The sequence below is a fragment of the Planococcus citri genome, chromosome 4, assembly GCF_950023065.1.
Source record: "Planococcus citri chromosome 4, ihPlaCitr1.1, whole genome shotgun sequence".
Classification (NCBI taxonomy): Eukaryota; Metazoa; Arthropoda; class Insecta; order Hemiptera; family Pseudococcidae; genus Planococcus; species Planococcus citri.
This window is the reverse complement of record NC_088680.1, coordinates 21816393-21838227: the sequence shown is the minus strand read 5'-3', so window position 1 is coordinate 21838227 and position 21835 is coordinate 21816393. Positions and strand designations below refer to the sequence as shown.

At 34.4% G+C, this 21835-nt stretch overlaps 2 protein-coding genes and 1 long non-coding RNA gene across 43 annotated transcripts in view; 1 reads left to right on the top strand and 2 right to left on the bottom strand.

The window, feature by feature from the left end:
• LOC135844663 (UDP-glycosyltransferase UGT5-like) overlaps window positions 1–21835 on the top strand; it is a 448533-nt gene that overhangs the window by 305495 nt on the left and 121203 nt on the right. Inside the window, exon 1 of one of the 41 annotated variants that reach the window (XM_065362973.1) lies at window positions 16082–16929. The exons of 39 other annotated variants lie outside the window; for them this stretch is intronic. In XM_065362973.1, coding sequence (XP_065219045.1) covers window positions 16123–16929 — 807 coding nt within the window. In that variant the 5' untranslated portion in view covers window positions 16082–16122. Of the gene's footprint in view, window positions 1–16081; window positions 16930–17279; window positions 18111–21835 lie in introns of those variants that run through there. One more of the 41 variants, XM_065362964.1, reaches the window with a different exon arrangement.
• Window positions 4221–5695, bottom strand: LOC135844674 (uncharacterized). Its single transcript, XR_010558601.1, has 3 exons — window positions 5498–5695; window positions 4984–5247; window positions 4221–4892 (listed from the first exon to the last, which is right to left on the bottom strand). It is a non-coding gene; the product is annotated as an uncharacterized LOC135844674 (long non-coding RNA).
• On the bottom strand, window positions 8697–10581 carry LOC135844318 (uncharacterized). Its single transcript, XM_065362481.1, has 3 exons — window positions 10379–10581; window positions 9909–10146; window positions 8697–9818 (listed from the first exon to the last, which is right to left on the bottom strand). The coding sequence occupies exons 1-3, from the start codon at window positions 10396–10398 to the stop codon at window positions 9051–9053; spliced, it is 1026 nt and encodes a 341-aa protein (XP_065218553.1). The 5' UTR covers window positions 10399–10581; the 3' UTR covers window positions 8697–9050.

Sequence of the window (21835 nt, the reverse complement as noted above, 5' to 3'; positions counted from 1 at the left end):
AGGATTGAAAAACGTGTTCAGGTTTTTCCAGTTCACCACATTCGCAATGTGGATGAGTTGATCGGCCAAACTTATGTAGGAGATAACGAAACGTTCCGTGGCCACTAAGGGCCTGTCCCAGGTAGAAGTCGATTTCCAATAGCGGAACAGTTTTGGTTACGTTTGAAATTAGATGATGAGTCCACTGACTGCATTCAGCCTTATTCCAGATATTTTGCCAGGAGTTCTTCGTACAAGTATTAAGAGTAGAACGTAATGTAGAGCCTTTACCTCCGGGCCACTCCACTACAGGGAAATGGCAGAAATTATGCACAGGCAAGCCATTTTTGAGTAGCCAAAATACACTGCGCTCAGCTATGTGTAAATGCAGAGGTGGTATACCAGCTATGACTCCAGCGGCTTCGACACTGCTGGTTCGATAGAGTCTTGCGATGTTAATGGCCATTTTTCTGCGTATTTTTTGCAAAGTCAGTTGGTTATTGTGTAAATAAAGACGGTGATAGAACAGGGATGAACAGTATTTGAGTGTGGCAATAACGGTACCGAACCACATAATACGCCTAGCTTTGTTTGAATAGCCGATAATGTTTTTACAAATGTTCAGTAAAAGAGGCACGTATTTCATAGATTTGGCAGTTATGTAATCTATATGTGGCTGCCAGCATCTAGTGGGATCCAACATGACCCCTAGGTACTTGATGGACGATGATGGTTGAATCTTTTGGTTTCCAATGAATAATGGTTTAATAGGAGAGTTGACTTTAATCTTCTTCTTAGCGTAATCTATAACAATATATTCAGTCTTGGTGGTATTCAAGGTAAGTCCACGCTTGTTGAGGAATTCGATAATTCGATTGGTAATAAAGGTAGTACTAGCAGCAATCACGATCATCGTATCATCTGCGTAGCAAAAGGTGTCAGCAAATATTTCTTGGATCAAACGCATAATATCATCAAAGTCTGCATTCCACATGGTTGGCCCTAAGGAGGAGCCCTGAGGGCAACCTCGATTGATCCATTTGCGTATATTTTCGAAGATGATTTCTCTATCGGAAAAGTAGGAGGCAATAAGTGCAATAATGAAATGAGGGATTGCTAAATGGTTGAAAACATCAATGATGTCGGCCCACCTTGCGTGATCAAACGCGCCGTGTATGTCCAGTGAAATGAGTGCGATGAGTCTGACACTGTCCAAATTTCTAAGTTCGTCGATTCGTTGAAGAAGTTGGTGTATTGCCAATTCGCAACTTCTTCCGGCACGAAAGCCGAATTGCCTATCGTGTAATGAAAGATACAACTCAAGTTGGACTTTGATAAGTCGTTCAAATGAATTGTTATACCTATAGCCAACATTTCCCATTCACAGTGGTGTTACAAATACCGTAAAAAATAAAAATAGATATGTTCGTGGATACGTTGAAGTGCATCGCCATGAAACAAGTGACAGTGCTACTTATTTGTTTACTTTCTTTCGCGACTGGTTCGAATATCCTGGCCTTTTTTCCAATGCCTTACAACAGTCATTACATTTTTGTCAAACCTTTGCTGACTGAATTGGCCTCACGAGGTCATAATATAACCGTATACACAGTTTTCCCGGATAAAGTTCCTCCTTCGAAGTATTACGAAGTTGATATCAAACGCTGTAAGCTTATGCCTACTTTTACTCCTCCTCCACTGGATAAAATCACCGATCCACCTTCAGCGTTCAAAGAACTCTCTGGGTTTGAGAAACTAATCCCAAAATCTGCTCAAGTGCTCCGATGCCCACCTCTGGCTGAACTTCTCAACTCGACACAACGTTATGATTTGTTTTTAACCGATATCGCGTTGAACGAATGGTATACCGGGTTCGCGTATAAGTTCCAAGTACCCATGATTAATGTGTATCCGAATATGGTGTTTCCTTGGTTCGCGTATAGTGCTGGAATCAGTTGTCATCCGGCTTTGGTGCCTAATTATTTGAGTAAAGTTTCTGCGAAGATGAATTTTCGAGAGAGAGTGTATAATACGTATGTGTATGTGATGTCGATGAGTATTGGACGATATTATACGACTGTGCCTTCGAATAGAGTAGCTAGAGAGGTTTTTGGGGATGGTATTCCATCTTTGGACGAGATCGTAAAGAATACCAGTATGACGTTTGTCAATGTACAGCCTCCGTATCAAGGATCGTATTCGATGCCTGCGAGTTTGGTTCAAGTCGCTGGGATGAATATTGTGGCGGCGAAGGAGTTGCCTGAGGTAGGATTTTTTTGGAAGTCTGTTCTACGACGAATTTCTTTTTGAATTCATAATTATGGGATCTGAATAATTCCGAATTACATTTTTTTTTAAATTGAAAAATTGGTGGATACTCTTTTCATTTTTTGCCATGCCAAATCAGCTAAAATTTGCAAAGTTCAAATTTTTGAAAAATTCAAAAATATGAACTCGAACGCCTTCAATTTTGAGTTTAGGCAAACAATGAATGCAAAAAACTTGTAAAACTTCGAATGCTCTACAAAAATATTATTTTTATATTTTTGTCTGTTCCTAAAATTGAAGGAAACGGGCATTTTGACAATTTTAAAAATTGAAAGAAACCTTGGCTCATAACTCGGACCCTTCAGTTTTTAGGGTCAGCAACCTAACTTACACTTGTGTTATCTAAATTGCTGTATTACCAGACAATTTATTCGACTGGTCATGGAACACCCGGTAGCGGTCGATTGAGATCTCAAGTTGAACTTTATAACTCTTTGCGATAATGTTTTCATTCTATGTTATATGTATTTTCAAAATAGTAGGTAGTCGACTGTTGACTTGTTCAGTTGGAATTTGATTGAATTCGCCCAAAAAGCACTTACTTGGAAACCAAAATTTCAGCTTTCCAGGATAATATCCAGCAGTTGTGATATTTGAAAGTCTTGGGGTCCTTTTTAGGGGTCATTTGACAAAAGTTCTTGAAGAACTGTAATTTTCGATTTCCATCTACATATGTGGTTTTTTTCACATGCTCTTTTCAAATATACTAGAATAAAGCTATGAGAAGGATACCCCGACCCCCCCCCCCATACACTCAAAAAACTCATGATTTGTAGATAGGTACTTTTTTTACGTGTTCTACTAAAAATATTACAAAATTTGAGGATGGAAAAATTTTTTTGAATCTCAATTTTCAACTGTATGACGTTTTGGAGAATTTTGAACGAGATTCTGTTCCAACGAAAATTGTTTTCACTTAATCACGCTATCTTCTCATTCGAATCTTTTTAGCCAAATTTTTGTGTTCTAGTTGATCAAATAAAGTTAAACTTGGGAAATACGGTTTTTTCGGAAATCCATATTTGACCCATGAAGTGAGGAGGGTCAAAGTTGAAAATTACAGAAAAGTGATTTTTGTTGGAGGGTCATATTTATTTGGCTTATAATGGTGAAAAGAGTCCAAAATCGTACCATTGGTCACTACTGCCCCCGCAATCAATAACATATCCAAATTTCAGCTTCCTAGGTTATCCCCCACCCCATTTAAGGTGGAAAAATCAAATTGTACCCCTATTATTACCCCCCCCCCCCCCACCCCTTAAATTGACCTAGGGGCACAAATTTTCATCATACGATGGAAGGATGCCGCCTGAGTCATTTTTGCAGGTTTAAAACCCAATTTGACCTCTTTCCAAGGTCAAAAAAGTGGATTTTTGAACTATTTTATGTGTTTTTCGACGTTTAGGAAAGCCTGCAGCCTCTTCAAATTGACCTAGAGGGTCCAAATTGTTACAGTAGGAACAATGAATGAATGTGTCTGAAGTGCCTTTCGCGGGTTTTGACCTTCCAACCCCATTTGACCCCTTTCCAGGGTCAAAAAAGTGGATTTTTGGACTATTTTACGTGTTTTTCGACTTTTAGGAAAGCCTGCAGCCCCTCCAAATTGATATAGAGGGTCCAAATTTTTACAGTAAAATGAGAGGATGTGCCAGAAGTGCGTTTTGTAGGTTTCGAAACCGTCCCACCCTATTTCACTCCTCTTCGGTTTTCAAATTTTGCTAATTTTTTTTTTTTACCTTATTCAACTCCTGATTTGTTGACATCCATCAGCAACTTAATTTGCCTCTTACCCCTCTAATGAAGTTTTTAAAAAATCTACTTTATTTTTTTTTGTAATGGAAGTGATTTGCGGGATAATTTCAATTGTCAGTTTTTTAAACAGGGGTCATTTTTTGAAGAAAAAAAATGAAAACTTCGTCATTAAATCCTACTATAATGAAACTTGTGAATTCGACAGACAAATTTGATTTGCTTTTAACCGATATTCTTCATCACGAATGGTATGTGGGTTTCGCGTACAAGTTTAAAGTGCCAATGATTATATTTATCCGAATATGCTGTTTCCATGGGTCGCTGATGCCATCGGGACTATTTCTCATCCTGCTTATATTCCTACGTATGCCAGTGGAACACATTGCAAAATGAACTTCTTGGAGAGATTGTACAATACATATGCGTATGCTTTGTGGATGAGTGTTGGACAATTTTATACAACCAAACCATCGGAGAAATTGGCTAAAAAAGTGTTTGGTGAGATTCCACCGTTATCAGAAATTGTCAAAAATACCAGCGTGGCGTTTATTAACGTTCATCCTACGTATCCGATTTCGCATACTGTTCCTCCTAATGCGATCCAAATTGGAGGGATGCATATTGACGTCATTGTAAAGTTACCAGAGGTCAGTATAAATAAATACCGAAATGGATAATTTTACGGTTTCGTTTGATATATTGATTATTTTTTCGATAAAATTTTCCCGCCAAGGAATGGCTGCGGGAGGCAGGTAATTCTGTTTAAATTGATCGTAACAAATGTCATTGTACGCTATTATTTTTCTTAATGCGCATATAAAAACATGGTGGATCTGTAAAACATAAGGAATATCTCAAATAAAATTTCGTTTTTACGCTAGGTACTACGGTAGATGGGGTTACATATTTATTAATTCCACTTGCCCATTTGCTTCTCAATGTATGATCCTTTTTTCCCCCAAGTCATCCTTTTCTTTGTCCGCATTTATTTCCCTCGCGTATTTTAGAAGTTTCTCGTTTAGTTTATCTCTTGCATCTAAATCGGGAATCTTGTTTTTTAAGAGTTCAACGATGTTTGGAGGTAAAGTCACATCCTTCGGATCAATAAATTCTGCTGCATTGCTTATGTCGAGTTTTATGAAGCATAAACCGAATAACAGTGCGATCTTAATTTCGTAAAATCCAATTCTGAAACATCAACCGATCAATTCAAATATTTTTCTATTCGAGGAGTTGCGTTGTGTTCACTGTTCATGCACAATTTCCGCAATATGCAATGCAAGTAAATAAAATGACTTAACTATTCGCTTAACACACTAGCCATACTCTTTGGTCCAACAGATAGGCAATTTTCAATAGAATCATGAAAATCGTAATATTTCACACGTACACTTTCATTCTTATAAGAGTAAAAAAAAAATCGAATACACTTACTTACTTGGTTAATGCAGGGGACATTTTCGACGGTATTTTTCAAAATTCTCAAATTCGTAACGGAGGCAGAAAGCAAGATAAATTCAATCGTGATTGTGTCGAACAGTATAGCAAAAATTGAATATGTAATCGACAACTCAAAAAACGAAGCAACAAGCGAAGCAGGTCAGTTGAGATATAAATCTAGATACAATAATTCCTCAGATTACTACTCACATCTCGTATAAATCATGATTCTTATCAGATTCCGAATACCGTTCTTATCTAAGGTGCAAAAATTTGAAAAAAAATCAATTGATACACGCTTTAGTAAGTTACTAGGAAATTAATTTAAGATCCATCGACTGATCTTTGGTCGGTTAAATTGATAGAACATTTAATTTTTAAAATTTATTAAAATGTTTCCTATGATTCCCCACTCTTAAGTAAAAACATGTCCCCAAGGGTCCTCAGAAGGAGATATAATACCTCTTCTATACCATGCTGGTCTGAATTGTTCACTTCAGCTTCTTGAATAGGGACTGTGAGATATTTGTAGAAAGAGGATCAGAGGAAAGATAACAGAAAGATCAAAGAGATTACTTTGCAAATTTGAAAAATGGCGCCATTTGCTGATTTGCTAAATATGTTCTTATTAAAAACAAGATGTCTAACAAAATAAAATTTTAAAAATTTTGAAAATTCACCCCTTCACCTTACAAATTGAAGCTCCAAAAATTTGAAAAATTCTTAATTGATCCCGAAAACATAATCTACAGTCAAAATACATGTAAATCAAAAAAAAAAAAAAAATAAAACATCGATTAATTACTTACAAAAAATTATACAGAGGTGTTCGAAAAATTCGCAAAATTTCCCCCTCCCACCCGTTGAACATTGAATGTGATAAAAGAACAGCTCGTTGACGACTGTGTATGTGTATATGTGTACAAACGGTGATTACAAATCATTCAAAGTCCGATTAAGATCCATAGCCCTGTCTACAAGTACCCGAGTTTTGAAAAATTATGAAATGAAATAGATATTGTAGGTAATTTGTTGTAATTAAATGAGAAAATCTATATATCAATATGATGCAATAGATCAGCATGTATAATGAACTGTGAACTGTTATCAGTTCATTCTGAAAAATCAAATTATTGCTATATTTTTCGTTAAGGCTATACTTTCGCTTGTTATCAGTTCAAAAATTCATAAATCATATGTGTATAGGTAGTTGATGGAATGTTCCTAAAATTTTATATCATGTTTTATGTGGCGTTTCGTTTTAAAAGGTACTAGGTAGGTACCTAGCTACCTACATCGCGATAATTTTAAATAAATTTCGTTTCTCAGATAAAAGTCGAAATTTTAAAATCTGTTTTGAAAATTCAAGCTTTCCTACAACAAATTAATTTGCCTCTATTCCTCGAATAAAATTGAAATAAAAAATTCTTCTTTATTTTTGTTCTTATGATATGAAAGTGATTGGTCAGATAGTTCTAATTGCATAGTTTTTTAAACAAGGATTCAAAATGTTGTAAGTACATATTAGGTAATTTCAAAATTATTTTGCATGATTTTTTTTTTGAAATTTGAGTAAACAGTTTACTCAGTGTGTTGCTTTGGGATTTTCCCCAATTTTTTGTTTATGTGGGTGAAATACGTACTGATACAAAAATATAACTGAATCAACTTTTTCAAAAAGTTTTTGTTCTCACTTCGCTGCATAAGAAATTCCATCTGTATTTTGGTACTTATGATGAGGTCTTTTTTTTGTATTTTATTCCTTGGGTGGGGGGAGGGGCTGGGACGCTAAATTGAAGCTGCAAGTGCTCAATTTTCACCCCCCCCCCCGCCAATGTGTTTTCAGAAAAAATCGAAGTACCTACCTAAATTATCTAATCATTGTTCAAAAAAATATTCGACTTTACAATCAAGAAATTTTGCGCGAATTTCGACAAAAAAATCAAATGAGCGAGGGTTTCTTTCAAAAAAAAATTAGAGTGAAATATTGTAAATCAATAGAAGAGAACCAAATTTTCCCAAGCGAAGCGAGGACAAAAGCTTTTGAAAAAAATGAGAATTTTGTTGTGAAAAATTAGAATTTTTGAAAACTCTGAAACCAAAATATAGTTGAAATTTTTGTATTTTCCCAACTTTCTTGAATTTCTCACAATTTGACAACTTCTCCCAACTTTCGTGGAACGGGGGGCAGACTACTCCCCTTAACTCCCCTTCAATTCGTCCCTGAGGTCAAAAGAGAACGATGGGTGACCCATCAAATTCCACGAAGGTATTACTTCTAGTACAATAAACAGCAATTTTTTATGTATGTACTTTGTGTTTTTTTTTGTATATAATTTTCACAAACTAAGATGCAAAATTTTAGATTTAGAGCAATTTCCAAATTTTCATTCACCAGATAAGATATTTATTACCTACCTACGTCATTTTGAGCCTTTTTGAAGTAAAAAATTTTGATCACTTTTTTTGCTCTTCAAGCAATAACGTTCCATAATTCAAAAATTGCATTGTGGTAACCTTAATAGATTTTGTATTTGGATAATTCTGACCTAGAAAAAAATCCATTTTTTTTTAAAAGTTTCCAAAATTCAATTTTTTATACTTTTTTTTAATTTTTTTAATTTTTTCAGTTTTTATGACAATTTTTTGATATTTTCGAACTTTCCTTTGAGGGGGATTGCGCCCCTCCCCGCGGCCCCTACAAAAAAAAACCCTGCATATGATCATATATTGGAAAATTACCTCAAATTTCGATTTTTCGTGTCTAAAAATTTTGCATTGCTATCTTTAATACCCGTGAATTAGAAATTAAAATTTTATTTCACTTTTGTTCTCACAAATCGAAAAAAAACTCAGGAAACGCTCTTAAGGATTTTGTCACCTTCTCAATTTTTAAAATGGTTTTGATATAATTCGTCTTAGGTAAGATTATTCGAAAAAATGTTACTTATATTTTAATAATTGAAATAAAATTTTGAACCTTTTAAAATCGACCTACAAAATTGAGCTTCAAAATTGTCGTTTTTTTATAAGTAGGTAGTAGGTACTTATCTCAAATTATTTAAATAAAATTTTGAAAAACTTTCACTTGACAGCTTCAATTTTTTTTCATTTTTCAGTTGAATTATGTTGTTTTTTTGTAGTGGGATGGGGGGGCCTACAATAATAATCAACTTGATGTGTAACCAATGTAACCATTATAAAAGTATTTATTTATTGGTCCAGTAAGTCAATCTCTAATAATTTTCAAAAATAAAATAATTAGGTATACCTATGTACTTTCTTATCAATTTTTTAAAAACATTTTCCCCCATACTTTGTTTTTTTTTTAGCCGTTGAATACGAATAAAATTTATAATTTGTGTAATAAACAAAATAAATGAAAATTTGTTTATACAGCTAAAAAAACCAAGGCGGGGTAAAAAATGTGTTGAAAAATTAATAAGTTACAAAGCCTAGAAAATAATATTAAACGCCTATTTTAATATTTTGTATTCATCATTACGCATCAATGAAATTAAATTACCGACGTCAAAGCATCATTGGACCTTTTAATCAATTAGGCATTCTTCGCTGTACGGTATGATTACGTCTTGTCCCTTTTTATTCTTCATCTCAACTTTAACCTTCAAGAATAATTTTTCGTCTCTAGCACCGCCGGCTCTCCATATTAGATTTATCAACTCTAAATGTTCAATTGTAAAGAACCAATTTGGCATATGCTCCAGTAGTACTTGGCGAAATGGTATTTCTTCATCCGGATAGTCATAAAACCACGAACCTCGTAATTCGAACAAGTAACACAAATCGTCAAAATAAAGACATCCGAGTTTGTAAGCTCGAGTCACGAGTGCAGCAAAATATTTGTAGAATTCAGCTTTGTTGGCGTAGTACGGATTTTCATCATTTTCTGCTCGATGATTCTCGTAATATTCATCTAGTTGTTTTTTGAGTTCAATCGCAAATTGGATTTTGAGAGGTCTCCATTCATCCCCAGATGCGACGATGTAATTCCACATGTAATATAATTCGTTCATCTTTCTATCGAAATTGTAAGTGAAATTTTCAATTTTCACGTCGTCGTCGCCTGTCCTATTAAAAACTACATCGTACGCGTAATAATTTCGCTTCTTTTTTCCAATTCGTTTACCAGTTTTAACTTCGAATGTGACCACGTCTGATATATTGATTATTTTTTCGATAAAATTTTCCGGCCAAGGAATGGCTGCGGGAGGCAGGTAATGCTGTTTGAATTGATCGTAACAAATGTCAATGTACCCTTTTATTTTTCTTAATGCGCATATAAAACCATGGTGGGTCTGTAAAACATAAGGAATATCTTAAATAAGATTTCGTTTTTACGCTACTGTGGTAGAGGGGGCTTAATATTTATTAATAATTCCACTTGCCTGTTTGCGCCTCAATTCATCGTTTTTTTTCTTCATCGCGTACATAATATACTCGTATGTTAGAAGTTTCTTGTGTAATTCATCTCTTGCAGCTGAATCGCGAATCGTGTTTATGATTTCAACGATGTCGGAAGATAGGGTGACATTGTTCGAATAGGATTCTCTTGCATTGCTTTTGTCGAGTTTTATGAAGCATAAACCGAATAACAGTGCGATTTTCATTTCGTAAAATCCAATTCTGAAACATCAATCGATCAATTCAAATATTTCTATTCGAGGAGTTGCGTTGTGTTCATGCACAATTTCCGCAATATGCTAGTAAATAAAATGACTACTTATTCGCTTAACACACTAGCCATACTTTTTGGGATACGTAATTTTCAATAGAATCATGAAAATCGTAATGTTTAATCACACGTACACTTTCATTCTTATAAAAGTAAAAAAAAAATCGAATACACTTCACTTACTTGGTTAATGCAGGGGACATTTTCGACGGTGTTTTCAAAATTATCAAATTCGTAACGGAGGCAGAAAGCAAGACAAATTCAATCGTAATTGTGTCGAACAGTATAGCAAAAATTGAATATGTAATCGACGACTCAAAAAACGAAGCAACAAGCGAAGCAGGTCAGTTGCAATATAAATCCAGATACAATAATTCCGCAGATTACTACTCACATCTCGTATAAATCATGATTCTTATCAGATTCCAAATACCGTTCTTATCTATAGTGCAAACGTTTTTTTAAAAAAAATCAATCTATACACGCTTTAGTAAATTACTAATTACTTTAAGATCCATCGACTGATCTTTGGTCGGTTTAATCGATTGAACATTCAATTTTGAAAATTTATTAAAATGTTCTTCCCTATGATTCCCACCCCATCCCCCTCAAGTAAAAAACATGTCCCCAAAGATCCTCATCCTCCAATTTGGGGCTCCAAAAATTTGAAAATTTTTTAATTGATTCCGAAAACGCAATCTACAGTCAAAATATGTACATGTAAATCCAAAAAAAAAACTATCGATCCATTACAAAAAATTATACACAGGTGTTCGAAAAATTCAAAAACTTGCGAAATTCTTCCCTATCACCCTTTGTGATGAAAGTGCAGCTCGTTGACAACTGTGTATGTACCTATCTATCCTATAAAGCTGCAAGAAAAATAAATACACCAAAAATACGCGAAAAATACGAAAAAAATTAATTAAAAAATACCCGAAAAATCGGAAAAAAGTCCTGAGCCCGATCTATGGCACCTAGAGAGCTGATTTTTTTTTTAATCGACAGCTTAACGTCTCTAGAATATAGGAAAAATACGCGGGGGCAAAAATTTTGAAATTAAAGGGCCCAAATTTTGAGTTTAAATGGGCTGTTTTTGCCGTTTTTTCGATTATTCTCAAATATATCAAGAACGAAAAAGGCTAGAAGGGTGGTTAATATCTCATTTTAAAGAGCATTCAATTCTGAACATTTCCCTCGATTACATTACCACTCTGGGGTTTTTAGTTTTTGAGCTATTTTGAATTCAAATTTCGAATTTCAGTTACACAATTTTGAATTAAATTATCTCGAAAACTAAAAACGCTAGATCGGTACTGTCAACGAGGGAAATGTTCGATATTTCATGCTCTGTAAAATGGTGAAAACAGATTAGCAAAAAGTTAATTATATCGTGCGATTTTGATCGTTTTTTATGGAATCTTGAAACAAAAAACCGTTAAGACGATGCGTGTACTTATACACCCACACAAGCATACACACAACCACCACAACGCATCGCGATTTTCGTTGTTATTCCAGACAGGATCACGCGACATGCGCGCGCATACAAACCTCCCACTCCTCCAACAACGGAATTCTTACAATACGAGAAGATTTATATGCAAATCGATCAAGCTTGAAATTGTCAATAGAAACAGTTATTATAATATTTATAATATTGCTATTTGCTAATGTTATAATGCAAATCCATCTATCTTTGCAATTCTTTGGTGCTTTGCTTTCGCGTCTATCATCTATCATTTTAATCAAAGTTTTTACCGAAGCATCATTACTTATGTACTTATGTACCAAATTATGTATTATTGACATAATACCTACCCTTAAACGTTGCAAAATCCAAAATTGCTTAGAATGCCATAAAAGACGTTCAAAAATTTAAAAAAAAAACGAGTTAAAATATCAAAATTTATGAAAATGACTTAAAAATGAAAATGAAGAAATATTGTAAAAATTTTAAGTAGGTACCAAAAATTTCAAAAATAGTTCAAAGTGCTGAAAGTCGTTGAAAGTGGTATGAAAATGAATGAAATGATTCATCCAAAATGATGTTTCAAATCCTAAAAATTGTTTACAATATCACGAAAACGGCTGAAAATTTTATTGCGAAAAATGACATAAAATCAAATAGAATGTACCAAAAATTGTGTTGAAAATTCAGAAATTCTTTTAAAACATTAATTATTGGAAAGTGATGATTTTGTATTCACTGGCTGTATTTTACAAACAGTTGGTTGGTAGGTTGCTTTCGTTCACGCTGTTGTCCCATTCCAAAATAACCAAAAGTCTTTTTGTTTTTTTAAATGAGCGATTATTTTTGACATTGCAACTATGTATCAACGTGATAGAATTTTGAATGAAGTGCAGATTATGTATAGTTTTTAAGGAAAGGTACTTGGGAGCAAACCTCTTCTGAGAGTGAGCGAAGGGGGGTTTGGGGGCGCAGCCCCCAAGAGCGAGTTCCGAGGGCGAAGCCCGAGGAACGAGTATGGGGGTTGGGCCGCGAAGCGGCCAGGGGGCGTAGCCCCCTAGTATCTAATACAAAAGGTGATTGAAGATCTTACAAATCATTCAATGTCCGATTAAGATCTATAGCCCCTTTTAAAGGTACCCAAGTTTTGAAAAATTATGAAATGAAATATGTATTGTAATTGTTGTAATTAAATGAGAAAATCAATGTATCAATATGATGCAATATATCAGCATGTATAATGAACTGTGAACTCTTATCAGTTCATTCTGAAAACTAAAATTACCTATTGCAATATTTTTCGTTAAGGCTATGCTCTCGCTTGTTATCATGTTAAAAAATATAGAAACGTAATTAAATCATGTGTAGGAATAGTTAATGGAATGTTCTCAAAATTTGATATCATGTTTTATATGGAATTTCGTTTTAAAAGGTACATTGCGATAATTTTAAATAATAATTTCGTTTTTCAGATAAACGTCGAGATTTTAAAAACTATTTTGAAAATTCAAGCTTTCCTACTACAAATTAATTTGCATTTTCCCTTCCAGTAACATTAAAATAAAAAAATTCTGCTTCATTTTTGTTTTTATGATGAAAGTGATTTGTCATGGTCAGAAAGTTTTAATTGTAGTTTTTTAAACAAGGATTCAAGATTTCGTGAGTAGGTAATTTCAAAATTATTTTGCATGATTTTTTTTTATTTTTTGAAATTTGAGCAAACAATTCAGTGTTGCTCTAGGAGTTTCCCCAATTTTTTGCTTATGTGGGTGAAATACTTACTGATACAAAAATAAATATGTATACGTTTTTTCGTTTTTTGAATCAACTTTTTCAAAAAGTTTTTGCTTACCTTTCGCTCTGGCAGAAATTCAATCTTTATTTTGGTACATGTGATCAGATCATTTTTTGTATTTTCTTGTTTAGGTGAGGGGATGGGACACTAAATTGAAGCCGCAAGTGCCTAATTTTCAATGTGTTTTGAGAAAAAATCGAAGTACTTACCTAAATTATCTTTCAATTGTTGAAATTTTTGTATTTTTCCAACTTTCTTGAATTTCTCACAGTTTCCTAAATTTTTCTCAACTTTCGCGCAACCCGAGGGGGGGTTAGACTACCTCCTTAGTCTCCTTTCAATTCGTCCATGAGGTCAAAAAAAGAAAAGGGGTCGCCCAACAAAGTCCATGAAGGGTTCAATTCTATAAACAGAAATTTTTTATGTACTTATGTACTTTGTTTTTTTTTTAAAATAATTTTTAACAACTTAAATGCAAAATTTTAGATTTAGAGCAATCTAAATTTTTATTCACGAGATAAGATATTTATTACCTACGTCATTTTGAACCTTTTTGCAATAAAAAATTTTGATCACCTCTTTTTGCTCTTCGTGTAATAATGTTCCATAATTCCAAAATTGCAATGTTCAAAGGTAACCTCGATAGATTTTGTATTTGAATAATAATTCTGACCTAGGAAAAAAATACCAAAATTTTTTGAAAAAGTTACCAAAATGTATTTTTTTTTCATTTTTTTAGTTTTTATGACAATCCCTCTCCCCCCCCCCCCCCCCATAAAAATCCTGCATATGTTCATATATTCAGGTTCTCACAAATCGAAAAAAAACTCAGGAAACGTTCGTAAAGATTTTTTATGGCACGGATTTTTTTCACCTTTTCAATTTTTAAAATGGTTTTGATAGATATAAAATTCGTCGTCTTAAGAATCAGAAAAAAATGTTAAATTTTAGTACCTGATCGAAATAAAATTTTGAACTTTTTAAAATTGAGCTTCAAAATTGTCGTTTTTCATAATACTGATTATTGAAATGAAATTTTGAAAAACTTTTTGATTGATAGCCTCAAAAATTTTGTTTGAATTTTTCAGTTGTACCTATTATGTTTTTTTTGTTGGTTTTTTTTTGGAAATTCAAGTTCACAATTTTCGATGGTTTTCGTAATTTTTTTTATTGATGATTCGAATTAAACCTAGGTATTAAATTTTATTTGTCAGATGTAGCTAGTATTTTGAAAAATATATTTTTTCAATTCAAAAAAAAAGTTCAATTCCAAAAAAGTATTTAGGTAATTTCTGTACTCCAAAGCAAAAAGGACGGAAGTCCATTTTTTTTTGGATTTTGAGATTTTTGTATCATTCGAAAGCTCTTGCAAACTTCTTTCCAATGATGTGAAAATCGCAAAATCGAAAAACAGTGGGCTTCCATCCTTTTTGTTTTGGAGTATGGATTTATGAAAATTTTTGGATTAGGCTCTAATACGATAAAAAAAAGGTACACTGCCGAACTCACAGCTATTTTACACTGTCTCTGTGATGTACTCACTTATGAATCAGAAAATAAGTCCTTCTTAATTCAAAGTGATTCCCTCAGCCCACTAACTACTATCCAAAATCTTTTTTCCGATCACCTTCTAATTCAAAATATTCATAAAACTTTATTTGACTTACAAAATTCAAACTTCTTCATACAGTTTATGTATGTACCCAGCCACGTTGGAATCTTAGGAAATGAAATTGTAGATATTAATGCAACATCTGCCACCATCCTTTCTCCTCTTATATTTATCATAGCTGACGACCTCAAATCTATCTTCACCCAAAGCACACTTAAGAAATGGCAAAACTTTTGGTCCCTCTTAACCACAAACAAGCTCTTTCAACATAAAAAATCAGTCCATCCTTGGAAAAACCTCTCCCACTTAAACAGACTTGAAGAAATCATTAATTTATAACCAGATTGAGAATTGGCCACACAAAAATCACGCACAATCACTCTATGAAAAGGCTTCAAAACCCACATGTCAGTTCTGGCTGACAGAACTTATATCTATCCAACACTTACTGTTTCACTGTCCCTTCTTACATCAGCACAGACTATCCCTACAAATAGATGAAAGATCCCTATTCATACCAGACGACCCTTCCGAAATTAAAAAATTCTTAGACCTAATTAAAAAACTTGACCTTACCAACTCGATTTAAATCTCACACGACGGGTGTAATAATCAAGTAATTACAAACACCCCCCCCCCCCAAAAAAAAAAAAAAAAAAAAAAACGATAAAAAAGGAATATTTGAAATTTACCTATGCCAATTATTGTGTAAAAAGAGAAAACGAGAGTGTAAGTAAGTAAGTATATGGTTTTCAATATGCGTAGGAATTTTCCAAACGACCACATACCTAATTGTAATTTCCTTGCTAAGCGAAACATCGTTTAGATAAACATACAAAATATTCCAATTGTATTCAAGGTTCGGACTCGTGCTCTTTGCAATGAATGATATGTTATCTTCGGCTTGACGTGAAAATTAATAGATAATTTTATAAAACTCGGTTCTAAATAAGTATTATGTACCACGATCGAAGAAAGCTTTGAGTACAAACACGTCCTAGTACTTTCGTGTAATTCTAAACGAGCAGTGTAGTGTTTTTGATACCAAAATGCAACGAATAGTGGTAATTTTATCGTGTTTGGTTTATTTCGCTAGTGCTTCCAATATATTGGGCTACTTTCCTATTTTATTCAACAGTCATTACCTATTCGTGAAACCTTTCCTATCCAAGTTGGCTGACCGAGGCCATAACTTGACTATTTATACCGCATTTCCTGATAAAATTCCCCCTTCGAAGTATCGCGAAATTGATATCAGACATTGTCTGATGAAAGTATCTCCTGCAACATTGGACGAAATCATGCATCCACCTTCGATACTCTCATTTTTGGATGCTGGTTTCTTTCGATTGAATCCAACTTCAGCTCAGATCCTCGGATGTGCTCCAATGGTTGAACTTCTCAACTCGACTCAACATTTCGACGTGTTTTTAACCGATTTCGCTCAAAATGATTGGTACATCGGGTTCGCGTATAAATTTAAAGTACCGATGATCAACGTGTTTCCGAATATGCTTTTTACCTGGTTCGCGTATTCTTTCGGAGTTACTTCTCATCCGGCTTATATTCCTAATTATCTGAGTCAAAATCCTCCGAAGATGAATTTCGCTGAGAGAGTGTATAATACGTACGTGTATATGGTGTCGATGACCGTTGGACGGTATTATACGACAATACCGTCGGAAAAGGTAGCTCAAGAGGTGTTTGGTGATATACCACCTTTGGATGAGATCGCGAGAAATACCAGTATTACGTTGGTGAATACTCAGACTCCTCTTCACGTGTCTTATCCTACGCCTCCGAATTTGATTCAAGTTGCTGGTATGAATATTGGCGCTGCTGAGAAGTTACCTGAGGTTGGTATGAGCTTTATTGGGTAATTTGAAACTGATTTATTAATTTTAAAAGGAGGGTACTTCCGAATCTCGAATCATAAAATTGAGTTTTCAATGAAAAATTGAACTGACACCAAAAGTCAGACGAAATACACACCTTATTTCAAAGTTGTTCGTACATAATCTTACTCTTGATTGTAAATTAACATCATATCGTATATTTTATCTCTAATTTACACCCAAGATTTTGTCACCAAAGTACCTACAATTAACCTAAAAAAATATCTAGGTGTCTGCGAAGATGCATAAGTTCAAATCTGTAGTATGCTGTGTTTCTCATTTCGAATCAGTTTCCATGTTTCGTGATCTCGTCAAAATTTTCCACCATGAAAGTTACATTTATATTGTTGTGTTTTTACTCGTGTTGTTTCTGTTTCACAAACGGTTCGAATATCTTGGGCTTCTTTCCGGTGCCATTCAAAAGCTATTATTTTTTCGTGAAACCTTTGCTGTTGAAATTAGCCGAACGAGGACATAACCTAACCATTTACACGATGTTTGCCGATAACAAGGTGACAAGTTATCGCGAAATTGATATCAAACAGTGTATTCGAACTCTTCCAGATATACCATTCGAAGAAAGAATTCGTAAAGTTTCCACGTTCACCCTTTTGAATTATTTTTATTACATTATTCCAAAATCTTCAGCCGAAGTTTACCAGTGTCCTGCGTTCGCTCAACTTCTCAACTCATCGACCGATCAATACGATTTATTTTTAACCAATATTAATCATAACGATTGGTATGCCGGACTAGCGTATAAATTCAAGGCTCCCATGATCAGCGTGTTTCCTAATAAAGCTTTTATTTGGTTCACGAATACGATTGGAGCTTCGCAGCATCCGGCTTTTGTGCCCAGTTTTAATAGTGGGGTTTCTCCCATGATGGGCTTTCGAGAACGAATGTTCAACACGTATGTGTACGTTTTGATGACGGTGATTGGACAATACTATACGGTTGTGCCATCGCAGAAGTTGGCTGATGAAGTGTTTGGGGATATACCACCGTTGGTGGAGATTGTCAAGAATACGAGTATTACTTTTACCAATACTCATCTTCCGTATCATGTTTCTATACCTACTCCGCCAAATTTGGTGCAGTTGGGTGGTATGAATATTATCGAGGCTGGAAAGTTACCTGAGGTTTGTACTTTGTACGTTTACAGATGTAAATGAATGTGGCATTTTTTAAAATGGGAATTGAGATTGATTTTAAGGTTACTTTGATAGCCAATTTCGATATTCATTATTTTTAATTTTCTTTTTTGTTGAAAAATTCATCAATTCTTGGATTTACTATCGTGAGTGAGTGAGTGAGTGAGTGAGTGAGTGAGTGAGTGAGTGAGTGAGTGAGTGACTGACTGACTAGATCATGCATTCAGAGGAATCGTTCGGGAGAAACTCATTCTTTGTGAAATTATATGATAAAGAAGGTGTCGTTGTGGAAAGATATGTCCACAAAATCGATGCAATCTAAAAAAGGATCATCGTCAAACGAATCGTTCGCGAACGACTTACTCATTTAGAAACTACGTGCGTATTAAGAAAGATGTGGTGATGAAAATACATATTCCACAAAATCGACTCAATCAAAAAATGGCCATCGTTCATGAACGATTCGTTCATTCAATTGAACAAATCGTTCGCGAACGACCTGCTCACTGGACACCGCCTGAATTTATAAAAGGTGTTGCGGAGTTGTGATGAAAAAACCTGTCTGAAAATCCCAACAGTTCTTACTTGGACTTGAATCGTCATTATTGAACGAATCGTTCGCGAACGACTGGCTCACTGGAGACGACCTGTACTTCTGGAAGTGTCATAATGAGAAGATCTGTGTGGGAAATCCATAAATTCTTAGACTTATCATCGTTCATGAACGATTTGTTCATTTTTTCAAATGAACGACTGCCCTAGCCAAAAATTGCGAACTCAAGAATGATGTTGTGTAGAAAAGACCTCTCTGAAAAATGTGTAAATTCTAAGGCTCTGTGTCGTTTGCGAACGACCTGCTTACTGAGAAGTGCCTATTTGAGTTATTAAAGGCGTCGTGGTAAGAAGAGATCTCTGAAAAAAATATTTCAATTCTTAGATTGATCACCGTTCGTGAATGATTCGATCATTCCTTCATACGAATCGTTCGCGAACGACTATCCAACCCGGAAACTTCGAACATCGAACTTATTAAAGGTGTTATGGTGAGAAGACCTCTCTGAAGAAATTTATCAATTTTTCGATTCATCACGTTCGTGAACGATTCGTTCATTTGTTCAAATGAATCGTTCGCGAACGAATGACGCATCTAGAAATTATGAACTTGAAAATGGTGTTGTGTTGAGAAAATCTCATTCTTCCTGAAAAATCTATCAATTCTTATTTTTCAGACTTATTATCGTTCGTGAATGATTCGTTCATTTGTTCAAATGAATCGTTCGCGAACGACCGACCCATCCCATCTAGAAATTGTGAACTTAAGAATGGTGTTGTGTTGAGAAGATTTAATTCTCCCTAAAAAAATCTATCAATTCTTGAACTTATCATCGCTTGTGAACGATTCGTTCATTTGTTCAAATGAATCGTTCGCAAACGACTGCCTCATCCAAACATTGTGAACTCAAGAATGTCGTTGGGTTGAGAAGACCTCTCTGATAAATCTATCAATTGTGAGACTCATCATCGTTCGCGAACGATTCGTTCATATAATCAAACGAATCGTTCACGAACGACCTAGATTCAGTCATTTATTCAAATAAATCGTTTGTGAACGATAAAATTATGATTTCATTATTTTTTATGTTGATGCATATATTTTGTAAACTGTGAGATGTTGTTAGGTAAATGATTAATGGTTTTTTTCTTCATTTTTTTGTTTCAGGTGAGTAATTAATTTCCATGATGAGAATATTCGAATAAGTAAAAAAATAAGTACGTATATTAGTATTCAATTAATAAGTAACTTATCCTTGATGCCTTGAGTATCGAGAAAATGATCGTGTCGTCGATTTCTGCGGAATTTTTGATAATTGTTTTATAAATCCCATCCGTTTTTGAGACCGATGTTGTCTAAAATAGTTGAAATGATAGAAGTTCACTAAATGAAGAAAGATTAGACTTTGGATCACCGATATTAAGTTCATGGAGCAGATTACATTGAGTTTTTGTACAAGCAGTATCTTTTGGGGAGGAAAAATTACCTAATAGTCGAAAACTCTTTTCATCTAAATTTTCAGAATTCAATTCCTGCTATCGAATGAATTCTATCTTTTTTTTTCACATGCATGTCTCATTCCTTTTTTGTGTACTAATACCAAGTACCTACCTAATGTATTTCTATAACTTGCGTTAGTTTTTAAAATTTAATATTTTTATGGTGCCAAAGTCTTACGTCCATTACCTTTATTTTGGTTGAACAGTGAAGATAACTACCCTACAACACCTATGCAGATTGCACGATAGGGTTAGATTAGGTTCTAGGTATTTGTACCTCCTACCTAGCTGTCTACTACTTCTTTTACTGCATTTATGAATGATAAATTTACGTATAAATATTCCGTAGTTTCCATTCTGTTAATGAGGGAGTACTTTACCTTATTAGCTGTCCTAATTAATTATGAAAATCGTGGTAATTTTGTTGTGTTCGTGGTGCTGAGCCAATGGAGCCAATGTATTGTGCTTTTTTGCTGTGGCATTCAGAAGTACGAGTAATTTCTCGTTTGTTGAACCCCTACTGGTCAAATTGGCTGAACGTGGGCATAACCTCACCGTTTACACGATGTTCCCTGACAGTTCTGATCCAATGAAATATCTTCAAATTGATATAAAACCTTGCACACCATTTGCACATTCGGCGAAAAAAACTGCGAATGAGTTCATTGCAATTCATTTTGATGGTAACATTTTTTCTGATTGATTTTCGACTTCGAATAATTTAATGAAAATTAGTCAAAATCTTCTGGAATTTTATTCATCATCTACCCCAATAAACGTGGATGCCTTAAGTTTCAAATTAATTCTGATTATTTTAAGATAGAGTTGCATTTAAAGTGAAGTATTTGGAGGAAAAAACAGAAACTTATCTTTTAGTATGGTTAGTTATCTGGTGCTTTGAATTTTCAAAATGATTAAAACGTTTAGCCCTCCAAATGAAAATACCTATCATGGGAAGAAGTCGTGCCTAACGAACGTTGGTTTCAGTTTTGAGTGGTTACTAATCCTCTTAGGCTCTTATACTAATGTAAGTAGAATCAAACTGCTGATTATTGGTTTATGATAAATCATGCTGAAGTGTGACACAGTACGATATGTTTTAGTGCTAGAAGTAGTTGGTTTCAATTTACGCGGCATTAGTGAGAGAATACCTATTCATTTTCGCGATTAACTGTCCTGAATAATGAAAATTGTGGTGATCTTGTTGTGCTTGTGTCACTTGGCAAATGGTGTCAATATTTTATGCTTCTTCCCTGTATCAATCCGGAGTCATTACACTTTCGCGGAACCATTCCTGGAGAAATTAGCCGAACATGGCCATAATCTCACCGTATACACACTGTATCCGGACAATTCATCATCACTCAAGTATCGTCAAGTAGATATTAGATCATGTATGCCACCTCGGCAAGAATTAGAAGGAAGAGTTGAAAATGTTATGACGTTTAACGTAATGTCATTTTTGAACATGTTATATAACTTCCAACCAAAATCGAGTGAAGATTTTCTCAAATGTGCACCCCTGAATGAGCTTTTCAATTCGACAGATCAATTCGATTTATTTGTAACCGATATAAGTCATAATGATTGGTATGCTGGGTTTGCTTACAAGTTTGGCTGTCCCATGATCAGTGTTTTTCCCAATACAGCCGTCATGCCGT

Bases quoted from the DNA above. Each gene is read 5' to 3' on its own strand.
- LOC135844318 (XM_065362481.1), bottom strand. From the start codon at position 10,398: ATGTCCCCTGCATTAACCAA. The intron at 10,147-10,378 runs GTAAGTGAAGTG...TTGATGTTTCAG, and splicing joins ATGTCCCCTGCATTAACCAA to AATTGGATTTTACGAAATGA. The intron at 9,819-9,908 runs GCAAGTGGAATT...TATGTTTTACAG, and splicing joins ATGAATTGAGGCGCAAACAG to ACCCACCATGGTTTTATATG.